Source organism: Takifugu rubripes, chromosome 1 (assembly GCF_901000725.2).
Source record: "Takifugu rubripes chromosome 1, fTakRub1.2, whole genome shotgun sequence".
NCBI lineage: Eukaryota > Metazoa > Chordata > Actinopteri > Tetraodontiformes > Tetraodontidae > Takifugu > Takifugu rubripes.
Genome location: NC_042285.1, coordinates 24,423,093 through 24,449,510, shown reverse-complemented (window position 1 = coordinate 24,449,510; position 26,418 = coordinate 24,423,093). Strand labels below are relative to the sequence as shown.

Below are 26,418 nucleotides of genomic sequence, written 5' to 3'. Positions count from 1 at the left end.
AGTTGGGCAACAAATCAAAAGTGAAAGGTGGAAAGGTGTGGTCACTCATGAGCAGCGGGATTCATTGTAAAATTTCAAAAGGCAAAAGTAACAGAAGCTTATTAAAGCTTTCTCAAAAGTCACCTATTTTTAGAGGAAGGCATGGACAATAGAGCTGTCCTTTCCTTGGACTGCTCATTAATCCACCTGTTGAGACTGAGCCACCAGAGTTCCGACTGAAAGCAGGTGTCCGTTCCTTCTACAAGGACCTTCAGCTTAATCTCCAGCAAACATCACAATTGCTTCATCTAAATCTTGTTTAATAGCTTCCTAATAAGCTTTATGTGTGTTGCAGCTGTTTCTCCAGCATGTCTGGTTAATTGTCAAGGTAAAAATGCTCTCACCGAGAAAAGAGTTAAAATAAACTATCATACCGAGTCATGCTTTATGCAAATATACTTTAAGACAAAACATTCCTGATGTGTCATTATTGTTTAATAAAAATAAATGATTATTTAGAATTGCAAAGAGTCTGTAAAGACAAATGCTTGAAATGTAAGCAATGTGATATTTATTTCTTGTCACTTCAAAACTATATAATTATTTGAACTATAATACAAACACAATATACACTTTAAAATACAGATATGATACAAATAGTTTACAATATAGATACAATGTAATAAATCACTTTTTCAGTTTCCAGAGATCCTCAAATTTAGGATTTTGAGATGCCTGAGAACCAAACAGCACTTCTTCCAAATGGAAAGGAAGTTAAATCACATTATTAACTGAAGAGTAATAATAAATAAAACTCGGAGCGGTGCCTACCACTGTCAGAATTCTCTTGAGGACATCGGAAAGAGCGTCTCCACCTTTGCTTTTCGTTCTAAACAGAAATTACATTTAAAATAAAGTCTTTTAGGCACTGTGATGGAAGCTGATTCCTCTCAGTAACTTTTCACGCTTCTCTTCATTCTTTAGTATGTTGGCCCTTGAGGTCCGAATCTTGCTCCACGTATCCATAATCTGCTGCTCCAGATCAACCAGTTCAGTATAATGAGGCTCCAGAGCCTTGTCTGTCATTCTGTAGCACATTAAACACACAAAAGATGCCAACAGTTAAAGGAAAAATAAGGAAACTGTATGTTGCGTGCAGACACACACACACACAGACACAGACACACACACATAGACACAGACACACACAGACACACACACACACACCTCTGTTCCTCCTCACAGGCTTGCATGTACTTCTTGCTCTCCTGACGCAAGAAAATCAGTTCGGCCTGCATGGCGTCGATGTTTTCCTGAACGTAGTCAAGGTTCTTAGCCAGAAACTGGGTGCTGCGGCACATGGTCTGGATGGAGGAACAGACACGCTCCGTTTCCTGCTTCACCATCTCCCGCTCCTTCTTCTGGGCCACTTCAGACTCTATATTCTGGAAGTGAAGGTGAGGACAACAGGTGAGGATCTGGAAATGTATTTTTAAAAGAAGTCAGGATGAAATGCCTCTGATCAAAGTCTTAAAGAGCCGATAGAAAAACACGCCACTATATGAACACACAAAAAAAGTCTTGTGTGTCCATTGACATAAACAATATAAACCTGCTTTGAAGATTCTACCTTTACCAGCAACATTTCAAATCGGCAAAACATAACAAGACTGCATTTAGTGGTTTAGGATTTCAAGGCTAAAATGTTAGACAGGAACCGACTGAGGTGTGTATATATTAGGATCAAACATATGAGTGAATTGTGTCGGCCAGCATGAGGAGGCTGGCTGGTGAAGGCCTCCAGTGTATGTGTGTGGTGGTTAAAGAGTGTGTGTGTATTGAGAGGGTCACTATATCCTAATTACTCGGCCCCTTGATGGCAAACGAGGGGAAGGTATCAGAGAAAGACCTCCCTTGGCAGAGCGCAAACCCAAGAATGTTTGCTCAGCTGGGCTTTACAAGGCCTCCAGAGTGCCTGCGTGTGCGTGTGTGTGTGTGTGTGTGTGTGTGTGTGCGTGTGTGTGTGATGCAACTATATCCAGCGTTGAGCCCAAAGTCATACACTTGCACACTACAGCAGAGGTTAACGCGAGAGCTGATGGTGGACAAACGCAGACCCGACCCACAGACCCGGTCTAAGGTCTGTTTATTTTACCAACAGTAGATCCCCATTTCTTCAGTACCCACTAATAAATGTTATGTTTATGGCCTTTAGCTCCGCCTTCTTGGTGGAGCTGGTGTGTACAGCTTCAGCCTCGCCAGCCGTCCGTTTCCCTAACGAAACCACACCGAGCCTTATCCTTTCACCGCCGTTTCTTTTCAGAACGCGAGTACAAACTTCTGACAACCTCGGCCTTTGTTAGCCGATTGTGGCGGTTCGGTAGTGTGAGGGTTGGAACGCCTCGGCCCAGCAGTCCTGTAACAAGGTGGGTGGCTTTCCACTGGGTGCTGTGAACCCTGCAGCTAGACAAACACTCTACGGCTCATTCGGCCTGCCTGGCTGCGGTTTGGACTGAGCGGCCCAGACAGGACCCATTGCTCCATTTTATTTGCCATCCCATTGCTACTCCGGCCACCCTTTCCCTCCTCGGCAGGAAAATAAAAAACCTGGCATGAAAACATGACCCTTGGTTCGTGTGCACTCCGTCTGGATGGATATAAATCACAGCTTTATGGAGGTCCCTGACGGGGTCGACGAGACCTGCGTGCTCCGAGTTTTCCTTTTCCTCCCCCAGATCACAGAGGAACCTTCAGAGGTCGTGATGACAGTGGAGCTGGGAGACAGGGGTAGTATTCTCTGTCCGTGATGGAAGCCTGACAACACTGGGCGATATGTATCCAATCTTAGCAGATGGAGGACCGATCACAGACATGTCGTATGTCTGTTGGTGTTATCAAATGAGAATTGAAGCTGGAGGTTCTTCATTAGAGTTGTGGCTATTCCTCGTTGACGGCATTCAAACAAAATCCTGGCTGCGTCATAAAAATTGCATGAAGTTAGTGAGGCGGAGAGACAAAGGTCACAGGATGTTGTTGCGAGGTCACCAGGGAGACAACCGAGCTCACCAGCGTAGTTTACAGGGGAACCGGGCACAAACGTCCCAGCGGAGCGGTGAACAACTCACAACACATCCATGACGCAACACCATTGAGGCCTTATATTTCTTATCGCAGTTTTCTACCAAAATCCGATTTATTTTTAACAGACTGCAGGTGGGCAGCTCGGTCTCAATCCTGGCGTCTTTTCAAAAGCGCTGCAGCAAAAATGCTGCGCCTGCTGGAACGCCACAGGGCCGTTTCCCGGGGGTTTTCACTGAAAAGGAGGCAAGATGTTTATGAAGACGCAGAGGTCTGCAGAGAAGACTATTTATTTTCTTGACAATTCTGCAGAGAGTATTCTAGCCCCTTTCCTCTGTGCCCCTCACTCAACAGTCATCCATTTGTATGCCACAGGGTTTATTTATACATTACGAACCTTCATCAAGGCTAATTTGATGGGGTGGAGAGAAGGGGGAATAGAGTACACACAAATTCTTATGAAAACGCAGCTGCTGCAAGACGCAGATTCTGTCTAAATAAAAAGAGAAGTATCTTAGAATAATATACACTGCCTCTAAGGGTCACCGAGAAGGTCATCCTCATAAATATACAGCAAATTCTTCAGGCTCACACGCACACACTGGGGAGACGTTCCCAAATTCAGCCTCCTGACTGTATTCTCTTTATTCTCCTCTGTTTTTTAAATAAATGGCATCCCCCCCCCCCCACCCCCACAACAATGTGAAGATTGAATATGACTAGAAACAGTCATTTAAATTGAATTGAAATTCAGAGCACAGCGTTGGGATCGAGAGCGCTCGTGACTCATCGGGACCCCGTTAGGATGAGGTTCGGTGTAACCGAAAATTAAATGCGGCAGCTAAAATTTCAAACCTGTCACGGCACCCTTTTTGGGGAAGTTCAATATTTACGTTATGGACTCTGCGTGTTTAACCGTGATTACGAGGAGGGGAAAAAAGCACGCCATTAAGCTGACCTCCCTCCACCCTTTCATGTCTGACAGGAAGTTATTATAGGGCTTCGTACAGCTGACGAGGTAAGGCCAATAATGGAGGGTTCCTCTGTGGACACAGACCTTCACTCAGCTGAACAGAAATGCTTGAAAACTGATGAAGCCACATTAGGACAATTAGGACAAACTCTACACGGCTGGACTCGTATTACACAGAGAGCTCTGCAGTCCTGCTCAGATATACAGCCGGTGTATGAATGTTTAGTTGAAATCCTGGCATAATCTTCCAGACAGGTGCGACTTCAAATACATGTGTTAGGTTGGTTAAACGCGCAATAAATTCCTGTCAAGCTTCTTCAGTCAACTGGTAGCTGCATTGCTGAAGCTTCAGGTGCAGGTTATGAGGAATGATGTCTGAGGTCGTGGCGAGGAAGGGATGGATCAGGGGCCCTTTCTGCATGAGTGACAGTCCAAAACACTGTGTCCGTCAGAGTCAGGGTGGTCAGCGAGATGCCGGGAGGGTACGCTTCAGTGAAGAGGACCACCCAAAGCAGACAGTGCAGGCTACCTCACACCACAGAGTACAGACCAAACTTCAGATTTGCGTTCTAAATAATGATGAAAGATGTCTCTCTCCGGCTGACAAGTGAGCCCTCAGAGGGGAAAGTGTGAGAAACTCCAGAAACTAATCACTGGGGAAAACACCAAGTCATCATATTGAATCCATCCATCATCTTGTTCTGCTTAGTTCTGATCAAGTTTGTGTTACATTTAATTTAACAATGAAAATGCAGACAAAGCTGACTGACTCAATGGTGTCTAAACAGCCTGGAGCAACCTCTAACTAACCAATAACTAACCTGCAAAATACGCTCAGAATAGAAGACATTAAGCAAAACTAAGATACTGACCGGTCCCAGCAGACAGGCTCATTTTGCTCCAGACATCTGGATCTCTGTGTGGTCCATTAGAGGTCATGCTTGGTTAAAATGCTACACAATTGCACCTTTCTGCTCCATTTGTTTATATTTTTCTTTTGGTAATGACCAGCGTTGCACTGGGCATTTCACTGTGGTTAAAACACTTGCGGGAAGTCAGGTCGCTTTCTGAGTGTTTTCACGCGACACATAGAAAAGTGGGTCGACGCTGCCCTCTAGTGGGGAAACCGGTACTGAAACTACAATGTACAAACCTTCAATTTGGAGGGTGTGGATGTTTCGTAGTCTTTCTTGGTCTCAAGGATCTTTTTAACAAGGGCCCCTAGAGCACAAGAAAGTAAAAGAAACATTATGATACATACATATGAGGAAAAAGAGTATATAAAGAGCGCTTACCATGCTGCTCTCCGTTGTTGAGCTCTTGCTCAGAATACTGTAAAAAAAATAATAGAAATGGTTTAATTGTACATATACTGTGTACGTGGCACTAACGTTCGAAAGAGAAGACGATTACCGCATCCAGCTGAGGAACTCCTTGAGGCAGCGGAACCATCTCCTCCCCAATAAACGGCCTAGATTCATTCTCGTCCTCTTCTGATGGTCTCTTCCCATCCAAAATGATTGGCACTGACGTCTTTGCACTGGACCCCCTGCAAAACAAGGATTGCCTCATTTCAAAGGCCTCCTACATTCCATCTGATTAGACTTTATGATCGGCTGACAGTTCCAAATTTTTCGGATTAAAAAAGGCACCTTTCTGCTGGAGCCACTTCAGGCTGATTCTCTTGCTTTTTGATCTGAGGAGGAGCCGGACGGGCGCTGCTGGGCCGCGAGTTCCGCCTGCTGTGTCGAGAAAAAAAACACACTCAAACACTTCTCAAACTAAAACAAACAGAATTACATTTTAACTAAATGTTTGAGTTGGGCATTAAACACCTGCCCTTGTTCCTCTTTGCCTTTTACCCACTGACAGCGGTAATACCACCTCTAACTGATGCACATTTGATGATGCTGCGTGGGGGTAACCCAGCCACCTAATTGCCAATGATTAGTCAAGTTAAAAAAAAACAACACACAATTATCCAAATTATAGTCAATTATTCAACAGGGTGAGTTACTGGAACTGATCCCAGATCAAGTTCAGGAAGACAACAACGTGCCAAATGCTAAACCTGCTTTACTAATTCCTTAAAACTTCCCTTTATTCTAAATGGGTTTTTTTCTTGCTCCGGTTAAATATGTGATGTGCTGTCCAATGCAAATAAAATGTGATTTTTATGGCATAACTTGAATTATCTTTATGTTTTTTGAATCTGTGACTGACTGGCTTATGCTAATCCTTTGTGGAAATATTGTTATGATTCCTCAACAGATCCCAGTAAAGTATAATGTAGCCCAGACAGACCTGGAGGCCACGTCTTTTGGTACCGAAGACCCATCTCCATTTTCCTGGGGGGCAGGTCTCTGTGCCAGCAAAGCCTCTCCGTCTGTGAGACGACACTCGTGATTTATTCTTGGTTACGCAGCAACGTCAGGGTTGGATCAATTATCATTATTTGAATTTATGACTCCTGGTGTTGATAATCATTCATTTAAAAATCGCCTCAGCTAATGAGACACAGCACAAATCAGAACCTTCATCACGAGCGATAGATGGAGAACAGTTACCTCCCTCACTGTCGGACTCCTCTGTTGAAGCAGAAACACACATTATTAGTTTCCTTTCGAACCCAACACGTCAAACATTACAGAGCGATGTGACGTGTCAACAGACAAATGCTGGTTCTCACTGGTTTTAGAGAGAATTACCTTGATTTTTGGGTCTCCGCCTCTGCCCTTTGGCAGATGAAGGTCGGGGGATCCTAGCTGGACTACTGGGCTGCTAGAGAAGAAGGCAAAAGCACTTTCATGAGCCAGAGGCCATTTAGGCACCGTACAGCATCACACCAGTGAGTCCTTATCTCTCCGAGTCGTTATCTCACTGCTTTTGTGAGATAACAACACCAGTGCTCACCTGGGTCTCCGCTTCTTCTGCAGGCTGTGCAGGCAAAGCATATTTCAGGCAAAGCCACACATTGTTCATTCATACTCAGAAAACCAAATAAATGTCATCTACAACTGCACAGACGGCAAAATTAGCACTGGAGCTGCGAGGCGGACACAACGGCTAATGCTAACAGCTAAGCCTGAAACGCTTCTGAATACCTCTTCAGCCGCTACCGATTCCTTGCAAAAATAAGAGAAACATTAAATGCAGTTAATAACCAGCCACTGATTTTTCTACCGCTCCACCCTTTGTGGGGTCGCGGGGGCAGTTCATATAAAAAACTATTATAAGAACAGCAATCAGACGTGACGTTTATGAACGTCTGTAGTTCCTCAGGATGTCCTCATGACAGACATGTTTGAACTTACTGCTGGCACAGATTTGGTTGTTTTATGGAGCTCCTCTGGGCTGGATCTCTTCTGCGCTCTCTCTGGTAGATTGGTCTAAACAGCAACACACAGTGTAAATACACAAGCATCTATTTCTGAACTGCTTTAGCAGGAGTGACGCTCGTTTAGATGTCCTCGGGGTGACGGAGGGACGGCTGTGAAGAGGGAAACCTCTGGGATCTAAAGCCACAACATTACAAACCTTGCTGTTACTGCTCTCTCCAGACTTGTTCCTCTCTTCAGGCTCTTTGTTACGCTCCCTCTGTCGCTCTTTGCCTCTGCCTCTTTGCTTGTCTTTGTCCCGTTCTGGAGCCGCGTGAGAGTCGTGGTGTCTGTCTCTGTCTTTCTCCTTGTCTTTGTCCCTCTCGTGGTGTCGCTCTCTATCTCTCTCCTTGTCTTTGTCCCTCTCGTGGTGTCTGTCTCTCTCCTTGTCTTTGTCCCTCTCGTGGTGTCTCTCTCTGTCTTTCTCCCTGCTCCGGGCCTTGTCCTTCTCCTTGTCCCGCTCCTGCTCGTGGCTCTTGTCTTTGGTGTGGCCTTCTTGTTCCCTGCGCTGGTGCTTGTCGGAGCGCTCCCTGCCTCTGTGATGCTCCTTCTCTCCATCCCGGCGTCTGCTGTCCTGCTCTTTGTGGTGAGCTGGGTCCTTCTGCTCCCCCTTGTCGTTATTTGCTGTAATCTTTTTCTTTTCCTGTAATAAGGACAGTAATAACAAGACTACACACTAGAAAACACTGGTATTGAGGTTCAGCTGGGCTGTAAATGATCACCTCTTTATCCAGATTGAGCTCACGGCCCTCCCTGTTTTCCTTGTCCTGGGACCTGGACGTGCTTGCTTTGGTCTTCGGCTCAATCTTTTCTCCTGACAGGACTCGACGGACTGCTTCATCACTGGACATCTAAAGAACACGTTAAGGAAAACACTTCAGCTATTTGAACCTAAATTGTGAGACATAGGACGCAGGCAGATAAGTAAGAGGGACAGGCAAAGATACCTTGTTAAGGCAGCATTTTGCAATGGCCTGGAGCATCTCGTTGGTTTTTTCAGGTTCATGACCACAAACAATCCGCACGGGCTTCACCGCCAGGGGCTCGCCACTGACCAGCATCACCACATCTATGGCTTTTTGGAGGAAGGCAATCTTAGAGTCTTTGTCCTGGAGGTGTAAAACGAAAATCAGTGATGAGATTCTACAAGCTGTCCACGCTGGTTTTATTTCCTCCAGGACCCAGGAATCATTCAGGTCCAGCAGAGTCAGCTGGATGTTGCAGAAACTTGTACAAGACTCGTTAACAGTCCAACGTCAAAAGCATCACAAAACTACAAATACTTAACACAAATAACGCACCAAAGCATCTGAGCTTAATTCAGATTCTCCATACAGGCCTTTCATGAATCCTGTGCTCTTTATGACCTGAAAGAGATGAGGAAATAGTTCAAATCACGTACAATATTAGACATCTTTAACTCCTGAAACAAAGGTGAAAAGATGACACACGGCTGTGCTGACTGAGCAAAACTGGCTGCATTTTTCTATCACTTTTCTTCTCTGACTGTATTAATAATGGCAAATGAAGAGTATTTGGATTTTGTAGTGGATATAGCATCAATTTTATGGGTTTATAGAAACGGTTAGATGGCATGTATGTAAATCTAAATAATCTTTCACAAGACGACAATCTACACTAGTTTCAGTTGTCTGAGACACAGCTAATCAAAGGAAAAAGTCACACCTTCTAATGGGTTTATTAAATATAGATGAGCCCACAGTGGAATCTGACACTTTAGGATGAAGAGGAGGATCTCATCAGAGTTTAAATGAACACTTTGGTTTAATACACACAGAGATTTGACTGTTCATGGCACCTTGAGTCAAACGACTTCGAAGTGTTGTTTTATTAATCTACTATAATTTTTATATCTCATCCATTCGTATTTAAGATTTCCTCATGTCAATACAGCAAACAAAACGACACTAGTTTTGAACTAATTTCCAGTCACAGTTCTTTTTAATATGCGATAAAGGTATTAGTTTGTTGATCCTGCCTGGCCTCAGGTCGTGCCTAGCAACGGGACGACGCTAAATATACACTGACACATAGCAGCTCGCTAGCTAGCTAGCTAATCCACTCGGCATAGACATAGAAATACTTTATTGATCCCGAAGAAAACTCAAAGCAATAATACCAACCACCATTTCTTTGCCAGTTAGTGTTACGTGATTTAACCACCGTAAAAAGCTAACATCTTGATTGGCTACATTTGATTAGCATAGTGCCACCAGCAAACATTTAGCCGGTGCTAGTAAGGGCCGACTGTAGCTGTTCACGCATTCCCCGAAACATAGTGGCACCGTGCTATTAAAAACATGAAAAGCCTCCTGACTTTACGGACCAATCCACCATATCAGCCTTACCTCAACGAAGATGTCCCGCAGGAATCGAAAAGGCGGCCTGCTTAGGAGTTTCTCCGTGAGAGCTGGTTTCTTTATTACTTTTCCCAGCGTCTCCTGGGTCTTTTTCGCCACAGCTGCATTCATGGCCGAGCACGAATGACGAAACGTGTGACTGAAAATAAAAAGAGTGGAAAAACGAGTTGGTAAAAGTTGAGGTTTTAGGTTGGCTCGTCGCTAATCTCCAGGCGCATCCTTATGGGCGAGTGCGCATGCGCCAAGAGTTGCCTGTGACCATAGTAACCATTCCCAATCGGCAAAAATATAGATACAAGCTATAAATAATAAACTAAACGAATTATATGCTTTCCAAGCATGCATTTTTAAGTGTCATTTAAGAATCACTTGTTTTATTGGTATTATGGTATGTGGTATTTGCTGGTATTATGACTTTGCTGAATACATTATTAAAAAATATGTTAAAATCAAACTAGGAAAAACAGAACTCGGAGAGTCCAAACCTCCGCCAAGTATATAGGGGGATCTGTGACTTCCTTTAATTGTTTAAAGGAAAGTTCTTTACTTAATGAGAAGTAAAAGTTAACCAGAACCAGTCGTATTGATATGCAAGGTTACGCAAGACACTAGGTTGCGTGATGATCAAAACCCCTTGGCTTTTATTTTTTGGAAAATCAAAGTCTCTTCAGAATCCAGAACATTCCCAAAATGTAATCATCTGTCCCTGGGCTCATTATCAACAATCCCTGAAAACTGCATTAAAATCCATTCACATGGTTTCAGCTTATTTTGCTAACAAACAAACGCCTCGCTGGTCGTTGCAGGCAATGAGGGGAAGATCTCTACTGGCTGACACTTGAAGAGAGCACATTAGAAGTTATGGATGAAATTATAAAGTAATTTGTCAGATTTAGAGTGTTGGTCCAAATCACATTTAACTTAATGGCAGAGAAGTGTATTTTTCTACTCAAATGAATAGCAGCGAGCCCCACATGTAGCATGAGTGCGCCAGGAGCTTTAAATAACTACAACTTTTAGAAACAGCCATTTGAATTGTGGCCTTGTCAAACCTGAATGGTGAATCATGTACAGGCGTAAGAGGCACAAAGAAGATCGGATTGTTAAATGAGGGCGTCACCAAGTTTTCACTGTCACTGGAGCTCCCTCTGAGGACAGAAAGAGATGCTTCGCTCACTTTTGGTACTTGTACTCTGTGTCGTCTGCGCCAGCACTGAGCGGCAGAGAAAAAAGAAAGCAAATCCAGTTCCATCCCTGGCACGAGGTGGGTCACTGTTCAATACTAAGTCCAAGGTTTGGAGGTGAAAGGATGGAGATGAAAAGCTGGTTTGTTCCTCAGGATGGGGGGAGAATCTAGAGTGGGCCAAAAGCTATGAAGAGGGCCTAGCAAAGATGGTTAAGAGGTAAGACCTACCACTCCTGACTCATATTTAAGACTTTTGTTGTTGCAAGCACGATTGTCAGAAGAGGGAGATCATTCAAATTTGCAGTTTACTTATAAAGACGATCTTTTATTAATAGCTGATCCTATAGGCATGATTCATTGTAGTAAGACTATGTAAAGTTTAAGAGTTTGGAGTTTAAGAAGCATAGGGTTAATGTTGTACACACCTGCCACTGTACTCTTTGTATTAAGGAATGTTGTGTTTTGAGTTGTGTCTCTGTGGTTGTTCCCACAGCGGGAAGCCGCTGATGGTCATCCATCATAAAGAGGACTGCCAGTTCAGTCAAGGTACGGCGGCATTATCGGTTTTATTGGAAGCATGTAAAAGTGCAGGAATACAGGTTCGCTCATCGCCCGCTGTCAGTCCGGGGAACGTTACGGGTGTGTTCTTTACTGCCTGTGAAAGAAAAGGTAGTTGGATACCCATTAGTCACCCAGCTGGTTCTGTAGAGGCAGGAGCCAGACTGGTTTCTACAGCACATAAACAATAAAGACCATCTACAGGAGAAGAAAACAAGAGAGAATAAGAATTCTGGCTTTTGTTTTGGATATTTGTCTAAAATGAAAGTAAACCACACAAGCTCCCATTTGCGTAGAAGATAAACCTGCCTCCTTCCACTCAGGCTGAAAACATTATCTCCCTTTTTTGGCTTCTCTGCAGCACTAAAAAAGGTTTTTGCTGCTGAAAAATCCATCCAGAAAATGGGCAAAGAACATTTTGTCATGTTGAACACGGTGGTAAGTAAACACTGTCCGCTTTATTTCATGTAAAAGGTGCATAAGAGAAGCAAAGCGGAGGACATGTTTTATGTAACACACCCTTTTCCCACTACAGGAGGAGACATGGGTCCCCAATATGACCCCTGATGGCAGCTACGTTCCCAGAATCCTCTTTGTTGGTATGAGTAATGCTATTATCAGTTGATAATGAACCAGCAGCTTCTGTGCTGACACAATCCTCTGTTTTTTCCCCATCATTCTACAGATCCAAGTATGACTGTGCGCACAGAAATCAAGGGAAAGTACAGCAATCGACAGTACACCTACGAGCCCGGCGACATGGCACACCGTGAGTGACCTTTCTGCTCGTTGTTCTGCCATTTTATGGTGAAGCAGTGCAAGGAAAGCAAAGAAGCTGGTTTATCGTGTTGACCTTTTTTGTGTTTTGCTCTTCATCAGTGCTGCAGAGTATGAAGCAAGCAAAAGTTCGATTGCACACTGAATTCTGACACGGCTTCCAGTGACCTCTGACCTCTGACCAGTCACGACGGACGACATGTTTTAAATTTGACCTTTGTGGATTTACTGTCAAATAAAACATCACTGTCATATAAATGTTCAAGATCAACAAATTAGAGCCGGATAGAACTCTCAGCTTGGCGTGTTTTGTCCACTAGGTGTCACTGTAGTACAAAAGTCCGGATCTTGTGAGTGCGTTTTGCGTTTATTCGCAAACGCCGCACAAATAACGCGAGGACAGGTAAAAAAAAACGAAGAAATAAAGCTTCCACCATTCTTTCAGCATTTGTTATGAATGTTAAATGGCCCATCTTTGCGCTTTAATGGCATCTCCAAACTCTGCAGAAGGCGGTCGCCGCAGTCCGCGCAATGCCGGTCTGGTGTCGTCACAATGAGCAATAATTAATGAGCTGTTTTTAATTGTTAAAGCTCCGTTGTGGAGAAGAGACGCTGCACCTGGTGACACCAGTGTGACAGGGCGTCATCGTTCGGAAGCTTTACCCCAAAGACCCGCTCTTTTATTTATTTATTTATTATTATTATTATTATTATTATTATTATTATTATTATTATTATTATTAGACTTCATAGAAGCGGGGACACTCTTCTAATTGCTTGAGGGTATTGATGGCTTCAAATTTATTAAAAATCACATTTAAATAATATAATAAGAATAAAAAATACGATTTTTTTTTCCTACATTTTTTCCAGCATTTGAAGCAGACATGTCATCATTTCTCTCGTGTATTTTCCAGAATTCTGACTTGCAGAAGGATCCGTGATGATTTCTCATACACTCAGGAGATTTTCTAGCTAGTGACACTTCATGGTTTCATGTAGTAACATCAAATGCGTTTGACAGCTCAGAATTCTTTATTTTCCTGTTTGGTGCCTGACAGTTCCCAGACTGCCTCATTGCAGTGAAAAGTCTTTCCAACACACTTTCTTCCGCAGTGGTTCAACAATATGAGCCTCACCTTGCCAGACATAAAATGGTTGAAAACACTGAGAGGTTTCATTAAAATGACCTTTATATTGTTATATACGATATGGGTTACTAAAAGATGAATAAAGTCCGAGGCCCCGTGGTGGTTGGCTGCAGAATCATCTATACCTGTACCCCTCATGTTTGCACTGACGTTAAAATACTTAATGAGTGAGTTTTATTTTAGAGAATAAATAATTGAGCCGTTCAGGCGGGAAAAACATTGTCTTGCTATTTGTAACAGTACTGTACAGAGCAATACACAATTCACTTTAGGCTTGAAACATCATTGCAATCTTATGTAAAACACACACACACACACACACACACACACACAAATCCCCTTAAATTTCAGCAGATTTTGTTAGTTTGCAAAGTTAGCAAAACGTGGTGCGACGAAAAAAACGTGGTGGCAAAATCTCCCATGATGCATGGCTCCTGTGTCCACTGAGGAAAATAACCCAGTATTCCTTATTACTCTAGTTTAAAGTAGGAAACCTTAAATTTGCCAGAATATTTTCGCGCTGAACTTCCTCGGTTTGACTCGGTGCCCTTGACAAGGACACCAAGTGATTAACCGCCGTTTGCACTCTGTTTGGACAATTTATCTATTCAAATAGAGTCCGCTTACAGGAAAACAGCTCCCTAATGAAGAAGTGGCCCGGTAATGTGGCATAAATCTATTCTTTCACCCTCCTCATAAACACTACCTGCATGCAAATGCACATTATATATACACACACATTCAGCGTGTAACAGCAAGAAAATGGCTACGTTTACCCTCACACACGCAGGCAAACGCAAGGGCAGACTGGTATAATGGATTCTACGGCAAACGAGGAGCAATTTTCACCCTGTAAATCAAAAAGGTCAAAATGCAAATGTCAGCTCTTCTGTCCTCCCTCCGTTATAATTATTCTGTCAGGTTCAAAGAGTCCTCGTCAGAAAAGAGCTGTTGTGACAAAGAAAGGCCTGAGCCCACAGATAAGCTCAGTCTGAGGCTCCTCTTGACACGTTCTTCTCTCTGCTCAGCACACACACACACACACACGCACACACACACAGACACACAGACACACACACACACACACACACACACACACACACACACAGGGTTCTGCTATTACCTAGAACAGATGAGTTATGTCAATTAATTTCCCCCTGCAGCACCTAGCTGCTGCACAAAGCTCAGCTGATACATGATTAAAGTTTAAAAGACACGGTAGGTTTCAGATCATGTAACCCACCAACCACGAGTCACTGGTTGGCGGCTGGTTTTATACTGGTCCATGTGCAATTACCAGCCGCTTCTGGAGAGCAGAGAGATGTTAGTGTCACAAATACTTAAATATTTCAGGGCTCAAATGCAGTTTCCTCCATCAAAAGACCAAGAGCCCACTGGGTGGTGGAGGTATTCAGATACTTGGCCTGAACACACACACATGAATCCATAATCAGCGTATTAAATCTTTGATTTTGAATCAGTTCATTTTATCAGGTGTGTTACAGGTGGAGACACTATACCCCCTTTGCCTTGGACTCTGGGACAATGTCTTCAATGCCAAGCTGAGTGAGGACACATACACACACACACACACACACACACACACACACACACACAAGGTCACAAAGGTACTCCCACCTGAGAAAAGCGGGGGGCTGCAGCCGGGCCGAGGCTGAGCGCGGTCTTACCATGTGATTCGTCACATACATCAACTCCATTGAGCAGAAAATTGAAATGGAAATGTGGGCCTTGAAAGACTGTGGCTCCCATTTACCTCCAGACCAAAGCTAATGATTTGTCATTTCTCTCAGGGGCAAAGCTGCTGCCCTCGCTCTCACACTCCAACTGCTGCAGAGCACCCGCCGGCCTCACCAGCCTCGGCTCTTCTGCCTGCTGCACTCAGACGTTTGGGCGTTTTGAAGCACCGAGATTAGTCCTCCAGGAGAACTTCGTTGGTACCGCGATGGTCAAACCGGAGCATTGAGCGTCGGCTGCAACAGGTTACAAACTGGAGGGCGATTCCGCTGCTTTCCTGTTGTCCACCTGGCTGTCACTCATGTTTCTGCCCTACCAGATGTGATGATAATGAGGTTTACATGGGCAGCAGGACGCCTCTGGACTGTCTTTGCATTAATTTGTCCGGTGACGGGTCTGCAACAGGACATCAACAGGATTATTGAGGATGGCTGTTGAATTTTTCAGTGTTAGTCATCAATCTGTGGGAGGCTGAGCATAAGCAGACCTTCAAGGGGGGAAATATTCCCCCTTTTCCTTCTCATGAACAATTTCCTGATATCATTCATCAGAAGTGGTGGTAGGTGGAAATGTCTGGGACTGATTTGCAACTTTTCTTGTCTGAAAACTAACAAATAATTGTATCTTATGTAGCTTCTGGCCTCTGGTATTACGTTCCTTTGTCATTCTGCCAACTGTACCCATTTATTAGATTTCAATAACAAAGTGTAAGAAAACCAATATTTGGGTAAGAGCCCACCACACACTTATGTTTGGGTTGGTTGCTATAGGAGACGAATGTCATGGACGTATTCCCTGACATGTAAGTGCGGCGAATCTGCCTCCTAATGACATCATCGGGATGATGGAAAACCCGGCGTAGGCCGGACTGAACCAACTTTCCTGTCAGATCTGTAGGTGAAAACGTGCTACGGCAGAGGCCACTACCAGCCAGTGAAGCAAACAAGGCAGAAGCTGTTTTTTTTGTCCCAAGAAAACATTTTTAATTGCCTGACACAGGAATCTTTGTCACTGAGGTTTTTGCAATTTGAATGGGTTAATACCCCTAAAATAATTCAAAATGTGATTCTAATATAATAAAATATTAAAATAACTATTCTGAACAACTTTACACTTCTTGTCCTGACTGAATATCTTTCAAAATAAATTGGATCTTTTCAAAACAGACAATAAAACCACAAAAAATGACAACAATGTGCAAAAGAAAACTAAGAACTCTTTTATTCCTCCTTTATTCTTTTTAGACTGTATATATCTATCTTTTTTTCTATAGTCCTTTAAAAGTTTGTCATCATGCGAGGTGCAGCTTCAGTGTCGGTACATGCAGGGTTTCCAAGGATTCTGTCCGTGGGGGGTCTTCACACGCGGGGGCGACTGAAGAAAATGGGGAGCGTGGTGGGTTTAAAAACCCCTGAGTGGGCAAACACTCCCAGGAGCCCCAACCCACAGGAAAGGGGGGGGGGGGGGGGGGGGATCAATAAATAAAAAAACAAAACAGAGACAAGACTGCAAGGCTGGGGCATTCGCAGAGGGGTGAGCAGAAGTTTTCATCCGATCCCGGAACAGGGACGGGTTTAGATCATGACATCATCAGTTGACATCTTTAGTGCAGTCAACAGAAAGGGTGGAAGGCTGGGGGGGCCGGCTGGGTGGTCTTCAGTGGAGGAAGGACAGACGGAGAAGGCTCCTCAGAGCTTTGCAGATGGGGGAAAACACACTCCTGCCATGGAGACATCAGAGATATTGCTTGTGGCTTCACAAGGGTCTTCCGTATGCATCTGGGTCGCGGGGGCAGAGAACTGGATCACAGTTTGACGTGATTATTAGTCCCAAATTCCACGGTTTGGACCTTCAAGCGAACACAAGATTCCCTTTTCCTCCTTATGTGACACTCAGAACAACCAGAACATGTTCGGGACAATGTACATACATGACATCACACATGCAAGCTGGTGGAGGTCGGCCGGGACACCTTAGAGTGCATATACAATATACATATCTTTGAAAAAAAATACACTCGTGGCTACAACTGCGATCAGGGTGGCGCCATGCTGTCCGGCGTAGGCGTCACACTTGCCCCAACGTGAGTCCGAACTTAGCAGGATGGGCTGAATCCAGACCTTCTCCTTCGTTCTCTGGATACATTAAACTACTACACTGCAGCAATACTGACCGGAGGTGGAGATGATCCAAAAGACGGCTACAGATGCGTTAATTTCTGCCCGGACATCGACCATAACGCAGTTTTTTCTTTTCTTTTTTTTTTGTACAAGTCATACAGTTTTCAGGGTGCGTACAAAACAACAGTAAAGGGCTGATTCAAAAAAGGGAGGGGGGGGGGGGGGTAAAAAACAAACATGGACAGTGTTTTTCTTTGGTGAAGATTTCTACAGAATACGCTTGATTACAGACATCAGAAGTGCGCCCGGCGTTCAACACACACGCACGTTTCCCTGCAGATGCACACCTGAAACGTGGACGTTTGTACGCTCGGGCTGTAACTGTGGCGAGGTGAGATGGGGGGGGGGGGGGGTCGTTCACATCGACACATGTTTGGGCTATAATCTACTGCTGTTCACACAGGAAGTGCAGGTGATCGTTCCTCGGAGGGGACGGCGTGGAGGGGTCGAAGCACGTTTGCATCTCAGAGTGCAGGTAGCGTCGTCGCCGTGCGCGGTACTACAGTACACAGATGAGCCTTCTATTTACAGTAATGACTGACATGGGTCCCTGCCACGGAATTACAAAAAAAGGTCTGCTTCATGATATCGATTCTCAACGGCAACGTTCGTCCAATAAATGCCCGAATGTGGAGACAAACACGAGACAAACGCTCCGACCGTCCCCTCCAAAATCCAACCAGAGGAAGTCTAAAAACCAGAGAAGAGGATTCAAAGCTGCCTGTGGAGGAAGATGCTGGCATCCTTTCAGATATAAGTCACGTGGCGGAAGCTCTCCAACCCGTGTCGTCTCTTCTAAAGGGTTCCCAGTTTTGTTCCCATGCAAAGCCATGGCTTAAGATCGAGAGAAAGTACGACGTGCAGCACCTCCCGGAGCTCGCCCCAGGTGAGGGGAGGGGTCGGGAGGTGACGATGAGGTCCCCTTGTGGTTCCAGTATGGAATGAATGACGTTAAAACAACTTCAAGAAGAACTCTTGATGGTGACACCCGCCCCACAGCCTTTTTTTCATGAAGTCTTCTATGAGGAGCGTACCAGAAAACCCACATTAGCTGTTATATAACAGTTTTCTCTTTCTATTAAATATAACATTTACATCCTGAAGTTTGATTCATCTTTGAATAAAAGTTCATTAAAGGTTTCCTTCAACCCCCCCACCCCCGGGTTCACACATGGTATATAGAACAAATGTAGTGTTTTTAGGCTTAGCTGGACCCTAAACGGACACTCCACAGCGTTAAAAACATGATGAAAGACACACAACTTAATTTAAACAACAAATTCCAGTTTAAAAACAGAAAAACAAGCAGATTTTTTTTAAAAACAACACAGGATTAAAAAGGACAGAAAGCAAACACGGTGGGATGAGCCACAGTGAGGCTGGGGTCCGATCGATGAGCTACGGGTGGTTTGTGAAACGATGCACGTTCATTTCCACAAGCACAAAGTGCACATGCGCGTCGATTTGTGGGACGGAGGTAAGTGTCAGTGGGGTTGTCATTCAGAGGGTAGAGGGAGGGGGGAGGTCTCTTAATCAGAGCCAGGTCCAGGGGGAGTCGGGGTCCGCTGGTCCATGAACAGAATCAGGAGCTGAGAGTGAACTGGTCTTGCTCAATGGGCTTTTTTACCCAGGCCCCAAGTCCGGCCTTGTGGAAGGCCTTAATGAGCGCCTGCTTGGCAGAGTGGTACTCTGAGGCCACCTGCTTGGCCTCGTGGTACGAGCTGGGCTTTAGCATCTTGTTGGACAAGATAGAGGACAGCTGAAAGGAGACGGAAACAAAGGTCAGAAAATGATGCCAGGAAAGAAATGAGAGATTTTGTTGTTTTGGTTCAAGTACACATGAACGATGCTTAAAAGGGTCACACACCCTCTGGTGATGGGTTGCACTACATGACATAAAGCCCCCCTCACCAGTCTAACCTTGAAATTACATTATATTTACTATTAGACATAAAAACAACTCATTTACTATTTACACTAGTGATGATATTTGCACTAATAATAGTGTGTTTACTTTGGAGTGAAGGCGGACCCAGCGGCTGTACAGGGCGTTCTTGCAGAGACGTGAGGCGCGACCCATGTCGTCCTTCCCTGTGGTTGCATTGATCACCTCCAGGCCCTGGTCCCCAACCGTCCAGTTCACGCTGAAGTTGGGTGCCTTCCCAGGCTGCCTGGCCTCAGCGTTACTAATACCTGGAAACAAATGCAAAACTTTAAGGACAGAAATCTGACGAACAAGATCCGGATAATCTTGTATAACAAGACCCTCTAAATCATGTCTGAAAGGGTCAAAAACATTTTCCCTTTGTCCTTCCTCCCCATCTCCTTCGGGAGACCCGGAAACTTATTAAACCATAGATGAGCTATCGGCAGCTGACAGCCCATCCCTTCATTTCCCCCCAGCTGAGTAGTTACAAAACATCATCCAGCCAGGAGGACTGAGGTCAGAGCCCGCTCTCCACCTGCCCCCCTCTTGGCCATCAGCCTTCACTGAGCCAGGAGCGTAAATGGGAGATATATGGAAGCCATAAATCCTGGTGTTCTGCCCTCCGTGTGTGTATGTGTGTATTAAGCTCCTTGGTTCCATCTGGCAGCACTTGTGGCAGACGATGATTTAAAGGGGATGAAATTCTGGGTGCTCCACTCGCGCAGCGGCTCGCTGCTAAAAACTCTCTTAAGCGTAAAAGGTTAATAACCTCCCTCTATTACATCCTTTACCCACCATTTAGTGAGCAACCAGAGAGGAGGAGGAGCAGGAGCAGCATCCAGCCACCGGCCGGGTGATGTTGTTCCCATCGGATGGGCTGATACGCACGCGGATCTTTTTTTCCAGAACTCTTGTTTCGTTGAGGTTTTTTTTGTGTTAAACTGCTTTTCAGCTCAGGTATTCTTAGTTCATTATGCGCCTCGGCTTCATTCATTCTACACAGATAAGAACTCTCATTTTTACTGCGCACTGGAGTCGGGACTGACCGCTGAGCAGGGGCCTGTTGAGGGTGAACTGCTGGGGAAGGTCCTCGATGTCTGCGATGCGCTGGTACATGGCCCTGGAGAGGTGGTCTGCGTGGTAAAGACTGCCCAGGATGATGCTGGAGAAGTAGATGGGCTCTGTGAAATAGCTCATCAAAGAGCCCTGAATGCCCACAACGTTCCACCTACAAATAACAACAAATAACAATAATGTGAAGGCTGATTTGACTCTTTAAATTAATGTAACGGCAAGTCAGTGAGTGGTGATTTTCAATAAATTATTTGAAGAAACAGTATTTCCACATTTCTTTTATATATAGAACTCAATAAAGCACTGCTATATTGCTTTAATCTAATGTACATCAAAGTGGGTCAGAATCATGAATGTTATATCAATAGCAGTGGAAGTTAAGTGTCTCATCTTCCACATTTCCACATATGAAACACTGTAATATAGGTGGCAGCTTCAGAAAGAATAAAGAAAACAAGACTTTATAATACATGGAAAGGAACCAGTACGGGATCGTGCTTCCCTGAATTAAACACCAATGCAATCCGCCACGCACGATCGCTCACACTGGTGCGCCGTCAGAAAAATCTAAATTCTATTGAAAATAGGTAGTTATTAACCATCTCTCTAAAGACATTTTCCCATTGACATGGTCTGTGAAGCGTCGTCTGAGAGGGGAGGGGCCGTCAAAGAAAACGAATGACGCCTGAATTGTAAAACGTGTGTGTGTGTGTGTGTGTGTCTTGGTGTGTTTGTCAGAAAAACAGGTGAGGGAAACAGATGTGAGGGGGTAGTAAAAAGGAAGGTGTTTCTCAAAAAACAAAGAGCTTCCAAGCGTAAATGGAACCTTTATAAACGGCAGAGTTTCACTCTGCTTGAGGAGACTGTTCTTGACGGAACCACCATCTCAATTCTGGGCCGATGTAGCCATTTTCACACCACTTCTGATGTGTGTTCAACATTAGCGCAGGGGTGCCGAAACCCTTACTGTTGCCTGACGAAGTTAGGCAAAGTTAGAGTTTTTCCTTTCCGAAAAGCACAAGGTCCAAAACTGGAAGGTATCATTCCTAACTTAAGATTCCACTGTTAATTCTCCAGCACGGACCCACAATGAGAACAAGAACAAGACTCCAGGCAACAGATCCAGCCTGTTGTTTCTATATCCAATATTCTCTGAATGTGTATGTGAAGGAGAGCGTGAGATGGTGTGGAAAAACAGAGGGAGGGGGGTAAATGAAACCTCTAAATTCATAGCTGCGAGCAGTAAAGCACACATTCAGCAAACGGCCTCATAATATGCTGGAACGTGGACGTGCACTCACACACACATTTTCCCAACAAAAGGATTGAAACACTGTCAGCGCAGGTTGCAGTAGTTTTCAGACGCACGCAGCTTTAATTCCTGTCAAACGTCTCTCCGCTTCTCCGCTGCGCTGCCTGATTTGTTACCGGGTGTGCAGAGACATTTACACAGAGAGAGAGAGAGAGAGAGAGAGAGAGAGAGAGAGAGAGAGAGAGAGAGAGAGAGAGAGTGAGAGAGAGAGACTAGTCATACACATAGATTCTGGAGAAACGATGACGGGAGGCGAGACGACGATCAAATAAGCCACAACAGCTTTACTCGCTCGCTAATGGGATCACTGAAGGATCTGTGGGGAAAAAAAAAAAATCTGCTGGTTCTGTGTGAATCCGCGGGGCTGAGCATGTAATCAAAGAGACAATGACAAGAGACAAATCCGTACAAGGAGGAAAAAATTAAGGGCCAGAGTTTTCTAGTCAGTAGCAGACTAACGATCCCTCGCACAGGGAAACAGGGAAGGTGGGGGGCCTGTTTTTTTCATCCTGTTTAGCAACTGTCATGAGTGAGAAGCTCTGGTTCTACCTCCACGGTGGAGACAGAACACCCGTTCTTTATCTGAAACGGAAAGGGCTGCATGGTCATCGTACTAGATTAAAGCCATCTAGATTTTCCAAGTTATCGAGCAAAAGCTGTCAGCAAATAAAAGACACAATGACGTGTGGGCACCACAACCTATTTCTCCCTCTACTGACTTGGATCGCTCGGCACCGGCCGGCCACGGCGTTTCTAAATCACCGAAAGGGCCACTGTTGCAAACGGCATCCGCTGCACGGCTAACCCGCCGTACTTCAAGTACAGGCTGGAAATTTAATCAACCTTGTGTGCATCACAAGCCCGGGTAGAGAAAGAGGTGAGGAGAGAGACGAGTTATGGCAGTGAATTGTCATTCTTTACAGGGGAGGCAACATGTTGCCTTGAACAAGGACAGAGACTAAAGATGCAATGATCTGTTGTAGAAGGAGGATGCTGGTGGTGGTGGGGGGGGGGGGGGGGGGGCGCCCAGGGACAGACGATCCATCAATGCTGCTGTCCCTGACACTGCCAGAAGAAATGATACACATGAAATGGCAGTAAGTATTAATGTGATTCATGGACGTGGGAGGGAATAAACTATACCAACAGCGCGTCAGGCCTGGCTGCAAGAGTTAGACAATGAAATACTAATGAAACATGTAAAGGACGTGAAGTAAAATATCCATTTCTGTGTGAATAAATTCCATTTGATATTTGTCTAATCCTGACCAGCGCGGAAAGACGGAGGAGCAGCAGTGAAGAGGAGGACAGATAATTGGAGGCGCCTCCGGGAGCGCGAGAAAGTTGTTAAAAATAAGTATAAAAATAAAAATACACAGATAAACACAAAACTACCTGGCGATCTTGTCGCTGCAGGACATGGTCAGCAGCCTCTCCCCTTGTAGCACCCCGTCCCAGGTCTGGATGGTGTTGCTGGACCTCACTGGAATGGTCCCCTCCCCCGACTCAATTTTGGTCCTTAACTGGCCCCGTGCTTTCCGGTTGGGGTGTCTGTCTCCCTGATCTAAACCGGGCAGCAGGTACGGGGGGGGGGAAGAGGTAGAGGAGACAGCGATGAGACAAAGAGCAGCAGAAATGAGAGGCGGGTGGTTCAAAGCACTGCGGAAGCATCTTAATCTACATGCAAATGTGTGTGTGACAAAGCAATGAAAGAAACGGAAGCAGAAAAATGTCTTCCACCCATTATTTGTTATTACGTTATCAATGTTTTCTGACACGGCGGGTGCCGTCTATTCAGTGACTAATTGAGTGTGGATGTTTTCTATTCAGGCTGCCATGTGCGACGGAAAACACTTTGACAGGAGTAAGAGGGGGGTTAATCAGACAGACAGTGAGGGTGAGCTGGGCGGGAGGGAGGCTGACAGAGACGCACGGCGAATGACAAAAAGCTCTAATTACTTCAGCCTTGTTTAAACGCATCCATAATGTGTATTTGTAAGTCAAATTTTAATTAAACAAAATGCAGCATGAGCTGGAGGGGGGGGGGGTACACATTGAACACAACCGAGGCAGCGCTCAGTACCTTCAACGCCGGCTTCGTGTGGAGAGAAGATCCTGGCGTCTCCACAGGGCGAAGTGCTGATGTAGAGGTGAAATTGTACGTTGTCCTTTAACCTGTAGCCTCCCTTCTCACAGTGGACAAATATTGACTTCTGGTGGTCCTCCTTGTTGTTGCTAAGGCGACAGGCAAACAGCCGTTTAGTGCGGGTATATGCAACCGTGCACGTTCAAGCCGGACTCAGGCAGCGCAAATATACATGTTAGTGGATCAATAAGAAGAGAAAGGACGGCCGTCCACTGACCTGAGGAAGAACTCCAGCTGGGAGTAGAGGTACCTGATGAGGGAGCGTCGGGCGATTATCTCAGCGTGGCAGTCGTTCAGCGCCAGGCCGCGGTCGCTCATGTACTCACCGTTGATGCATTTTGTTCCGGTGGAGATGCAGATGACCTGCGCTTCCTTCACATCTGTGCCTGTCGGGGGTGGAGAGAGGAGAGGCACGTTAGCTAAAGGACAAACAATCCGATGGACCAGCCTGTTGTTCTCGAGAGGACGCAACCCCACCGCTAACCTGTGAAGGCCGGTCTTGCCTAATGTAACGCTGTGGAATGTCTGCCGAAGTATAATTCAGGGCTTGAACAAACTTCCCTCCCTGAAACTAATTTCATGGTATTTTGTCTTTGGATAAACAAATCCTTTAAATATTGTTGTTGCATCCTGTCTTTTAAATTAGTCCTTTGCTTTCGAGGAGTCTAATTTACTGTAGCAACTAGCTTTGCGACTTGAATTTCCTCTTTGCATAATACCTGAAAACAGGCTGTTGCCTCAGTAAGTTTTGGACACGAAACTCCCTCAAATCTACCTGTTGTCATGACGACTCCAGCCAGGACTTTCCGTCGTGCATGGGGGGAGGTGAAGTTGTCTGTGAGCTCGCTGAATTTATCCACCACCAGGCGAGAGACGGCATCAGCCAGAACCTGAAATCACAGGCCGGCGTTCACACAAAAAAGAACTTGGACACAGACAACAACAAAGCTCGCAACAGACATGTCAGCGTCGTCTTCTCTTAGCCTCCCGAGGAACACGGTGTACCTGTCAAAGAGTCTGCTTCAACAAGTGAAGCGAGGCTGACTCCCTGAGGTGCTCCTCACAGGCATAAAAGTGAGGCTGTGTCAGCAAAACATGACAGTTGTTATGTAGCTTCTCCCATCTGATAGTGGATCACAAATAAACGTGCTTCTCGGTGTCCCGAAAGAGGTAGCTAAACTCTCGGAATAAAAGCTTCATTTGAACTAGGCGTCCTTTGTTCTCTCCCCGGTTCTTTATCATACCACTAATGTGATGGAAAGTGATGACAACCGCGGGAGGAGAGATGATGGCTGGATGGCCACAAATGAAAGAGATTAGCTCACATTACTTCCACGCTACTTTGGAGTCACCCACTCGTAGCCGGATCATTTGACTTTCAAATATCAAGGTCGTCTTTGGCATTTAATCTTAAAAAAGTGGGAATGAGCGCTCAGACCAAGACAGGTGAGTTAATAAATAAAAAAATAAAAAAAGCCCCCTGGTATTGATAATCATGAAAAAAGAACAGCAGATGGAGAAAGAATGTGATCAACTTTGGGTTGGAATTGAGTTTCTTCTGCAATTTCTAAAGTGTCCAGTGATCTTACCTGGGGTAGGTGAAGCTGCAATCCCTCTCTCGGGATGGGTTGCCGGGATGGCGTCTGGTCTAGCTGTATGTTGAAGAGGGCTGAGAGGGCGGCCTGAGCCGCCCGGGCTTTGGCCAGCTTCTTGTTGCGACCGCAGCCTTCAAACGTCTGAGCGTCCACCGTTACTGACATCACAAAGTTCTTGGCGTGGCTCTCGCCGCTCTCTGAGACAAAGTCATACTTGAGGCCTGGCCTGAGCTCATTGAGGATCATGACTGGGTTTTTGCCACTGGAGGGGGAGGTGAAAGCTGATGGGGGGGGCAACGGGGCCTGGGCGAGGTTACTGCCGGGTGGCGTGGGCAGCGGGTATTCCCCTAATGAGTTTAAAGAGCTGCTACCATTGGAGCCTAGATAGAAGGACTCTTCAGGCGTGGCCGGTGTCTCAAAGCCGTTGAAGAGCATGTCTGGGAAGTCGGCTTGGTCGGACGTAAAGTCTGTGTTCACCGTTAACGTTCGGCCCATGGCCAGGTGGGCCTCTGAGGCATTGGGGAACTGGACGAAGGACCGCAGCGCTTTCTCAGCTGCATTTAGCTTGGCCTTCTTCTTGGTCGGGCCCATGCCCTCAAAAATCTGTCCATTGACCTCCACGGTCATGACAAAGACCGGCGCGTGGACTGGCCCGGTCTGAGACAGCAGTTTGTACTGTAGGCCCGGTTTGATCTCATTCAGCTGCATCAGAGCGTTCTTTGGCAGGACCGGCCCAGGCGTTTTCTTGCGCTTTTTGGCCCGGAACTTTGAGTGCGCATGCCCATTGTTTCCCTCCTCTAGGGGGCGCTTTCGACCGCCCAGGCCGCCTCCATTGGGGAGCTGTTCGGCCACCCCCACCCCGTCTTTGCAGGACAGGTTGTCCAGGTTTCGGTTTTCCTTAACATCAGTGCTGCTTGAACCTGCGGTGCCCAGAAAGAGTAACTTACAACGCCTTCGTTGCAGGATCTT

General features: G+C 45.5%; 3 protein-coding genes across 14 annotated transcripts in view; 1 reads left to right on the top strand and 2 right to left on the bottom strand.

Moving 5' to 3' along the window:
• Positions 1 to 456: 456 nt before the first annotated feature.
• On the bottom strand, positions 457 to 10,038 carry traf3ip1 (TNF receptor-associated factor 3 interacting protein 1). Of its 8 annotated transcripts, none has more exons than XM_029848179.1 (17): positions 9,777 to 10,038; positions 8,709 to 8,774; positions 8,355 to 8,516; positions 8,130 to 8,258; positions 7,568 to 8,050; positions 7,345 to 7,419; positions 7,135 to 7,155; positions 6,944 to 6,967; positions 6,739 to 6,811; positions 6,598 to 6,618; positions 6,335 to 6,416; positions 5,683 to 5,769; positions 5,444 to 5,579; positions 5,326 to 5,362; positions 5,184 to 5,251; positions 1,207 to 1,424; positions 457 to 1,066 (listed from the first exon to the last, which is right to left on the bottom strand). In XM_029848179.1, exons 1-17 carry the CDS (start codon positions 9,897 to 9,899, stop codon positions 901 to 903), a joined length of 1,971 nt encoding a protein of 656 aa, XP_029704039.1. In that variant the 5' UTR covers positions 9,900 to 10,038; the 3' UTR covers positions 457 to 900. The 8 variants fall into 8 exon arrangements, with proteins under 8 accessions (XP_029704039.1, XP_029704030.1, XP_029704034.1 ...); XM_029848170.1 differs by having other exon boundaries at positions 458 to 1,066; positions 5,683 to 5,772; XM_029848174.1 differs by having other exon boundaries at positions 458 to 1,066; positions 5,683 to 5,772; positions 6,739 to 6,808.
• An 861-nt stretch (positions 10,039 to 10,899) lies between these two features.
• Positions 10,900 to 12,748, top strand: agr1 (anterior gradient 1). The gene is made up of 7 exons (XM_003962099.3): positions 10,900 to 11,052; positions 11,128 to 11,191; positions 11,468 to 11,520; positions 11,894 to 11,970; positions 12,068 to 12,131; positions 12,218 to 12,301; positions 12,412 to 12,748. Exons 1-7 carry the CDS (start codon positions 10,953 to 10,955, stop codon positions 12,459 to 12,461), a joined length of 492 nt encoding a protein of 163 aa, XP_003962148.1. The 5' UTR covers positions 10,900 to 10,952; the 3' UTR covers positions 12,462 to 12,748.
• A 3,424-nt stretch (positions 12,749 to 16,172) lies between these two features.
• adarb1b (adenosine deaminase RNA specific B1b) overlaps positions 16,173 to 26,418 on the bottom strand; it is a 57,333-nt gene continuing 47,087 nt past the window's right edge. For 4 of the 5 annotated variants that reach the window (XM_029830369.1, XM_029831278.1, XM_029831745.1 and 1 more), the window contains 8 exons: positions 25,444 to 26,369; positions 24,630 to 24,744; positions 24,072 to 24,240; positions 23,792 to 23,943; positions 23,104 to 23,272; positions 20,369 to 20,550; positions 19,410 to 19,588; positions 16,173 to 19,154 (listed from right to left, as the gene is read on the bottom strand). In XM_029830369.1, the coding sequence (XP_029686229.1) occupies positions 18,978 to 19,154; positions 19,410 to 19,588; positions 20,369 to 20,550; positions 23,104 to 23,272; positions 23,792 to 23,943; positions 24,072 to 24,240; positions 24,630 to 24,744; positions 25,444 to 26,369 (2,069 nt within the window). In that variant the 3' untranslated portion in view covers positions 16,173 to 18,977. 5 annotated transcript variants of the gene reach the window in all.